This window comes from Tarenaya hassleriana, unplaced genomic scaffold (genome assembly GCF_000463585.1).
Source record: "Tarenaya hassleriana unplaced genomic scaffold, ASM46358v1 Cleome1577, whole genome shotgun sequence".
Lineage (NCBI taxonomy): Eukaryota > Viridiplantae > Streptophyta > Magnoliopsida > Brassicales > Cleomaceae > Tarenaya > Tarenaya hassleriana.
In genome coordinates, this window is record NW_010964997.1 from 1 (window position 1) to 2,077 (window position 2,077).

A 2,077-nucleotide genomic window follows, 5' to 3' on the forward strand; every position below is an offset into this window, starting at 1 on the left:
AGCCCTTGTTGCGAAGAGAAGGAATCTAGCAGGCTTTTCACAAGGTTGAAGTCCACATCTACTGCCCTATACCCCTCATCATCTGATGATCCCCCCGCCTTTTTCCTTCCCTGCATCTTTATTTTTTTCTCGATGGAATTAGCCAAACTGGTAAGAGTCTAGATAGAAGAAAAAAGCAACATGGGTTACTTACCTCGTTTGTATTAGGAGGATGTAGATTCGCACGGGCAAAGCTTTTCTCTAGAGTTGTGTTCTTCAGTTCCTCCTCCATTGCATCCGTGTAGGAGTGCATAAATGTGCCCTTGCCACCCTCTTCCTCGTTTTCCTCAAACAACTCTTCCCCTTCACTTTCATCATCTTCAAGCTCATCTGTATCCAAAACCATGCCCAAAATTACAACTTCATCCCAGGGGAAATATAAAGGAAAACACTAGAATCTGCAATTGTATCCAGCAGGGTTTCTGTTGGGACATGCACCGACATGTCTGTGCATTCAATCCTGTTGCCAAATGGAAGGGGGGAAAAATAGCAAAAGCCAGAGAAGGAGATACCAAAATCCATGTCTGCGTTAGATCCTTCTTCATCATCAGTATCTTCAGAACGACCTTGGCATTCAAGGATTGATTCCATATCTTTCATGAAACGGTCAACATCTAGGTCGACTTCTTTGAAATCCCTGCCCAAGTAAACCAAAGAGGAAACTTCAGAAAGATGACACTGGAGGAAGCAACGAGTTATGAATCATGGAAAACGGAATCCAGAGCTGAAAATACTCTACCCCTTTCTTAGAAAGAAAGGATCTTATTTCAATCAAGTGTGAACATCTCTACCAGAACCTTAAATCTGACAGTCGAAATTAGCATCAAGACGACGATATATAACATGACTAGTATCAAGGGAGGTAACCTGTTTTCTGGCACCTCCGCCCCCTTGTAGCTTGATACCTTGTGCACAAACTGTTGCATGGACTTTGCTACATCGCTAAGATCAAAATCATTCGTGTTTGTGGCAGATGAGCTTCCAGATTCCTCCATCTCTTTTGATTTCTGCTTGCTTTTGATCTTTGAGTTATATGTCTCCATCTCTTTCTGCCTCTCTTGAAGAGCGGAGTTCAGCTCATCTTCACCATCGTAGAGCCATGAATCATCGTCAGAAGGGGGAACTCCATGATCCTTGAAATCGTCTGATGAATATGGCAGAGCAAGAATCTCATCAATGCGCCTCACTGGAGCAGTCATAATCTCTCTGCAGATCAAAATCAAAATCACAATCTCAGTTCGATAATACTCCTTAACCAAATGCCTATTATCTTCATTCGTCAACCAAATGCCTAATATCACAACCGAGTTGATACAATGGAAGAATCAATACCTCGTCTTGGAAAACAAGCAACTTTTTCGATAGTACTCCTCGGCGTTCTCGATCAATCTTTTGTACTCCTTTGAACCCGGAATCAATCCTTCAAAGTACCCATTCTTCTCCAGATTCTCCTTATACTTGCTCCAAGTACTTCCTTTCCCTTCTTCTCCTTCTTTCTTCCTCCGCTGATACATCATCTCCAAGCCACACGTGATTTTCATCCCCAGCTCGGCTTCCACGAAAGCATCACGTTCGCTCATGCTGGGCATCGGATAAAACTTCGGCGCCTGAAAACTCTGCTGCACGAGCTGCGCGTACATTGCACGCGACATCTTCACAAGCACAAGCACCAGCTCCTCTTCTCTCCCCTTGCTAAGGAACTTCTCCATCTTCGCCGCGTACTTCATAGAATCCACATCACGATCGTAGAAGCCTTCCACAGCGAGCGAAATCAAGCAGGGCTCGTGTCTGAGCACCTGAGCCACCGACGTCGGAACCCTAACCCTAACGCGATGCATATTTCTCCACGCTCTTTCAGGATATTCGGCAATCCGGCCCTTCACCGCGGCCTGAACGGAATCCGGGGCTCGTGATTCGCCGCTACGTTCAACAAGAAACCGGAGGGAGTCAACTAAGGAAGGATCCAGGAGGCGCCTTCGTGGAACGATGTGGAGGTCGCCGCCACGAACGAAGACACGATTGCGGCTGGGGGGGGGGG

The 2,077-nt window shown here is 46.1% G+C and overlaps 1 protein-coding gene across 1 annotated transcript; it reads right to left on the bottom strand.

The window, feature by feature from the left end:
* Positions 1-5: 5 nt before the first annotated feature.
* Positions 6-2,072, bottom strand: LOC104809180 (protein ecdysoneless homolog; the record flags this gene model as incomplete). The annotated part of the gene is made up of 5 exons (XM_010535068.1): positions 6-116; positions 194-369; positions 552-676; positions 907-1,245; positions 1,372-2,072. Coding segments are annotated over 5 exons (1,452 nt in total), but the record flags the coding sequence as incomplete, so codon positions are not given.
* Between the last annotated feature and the right edge of the window lie 5 nt (positions 2,073-2,077).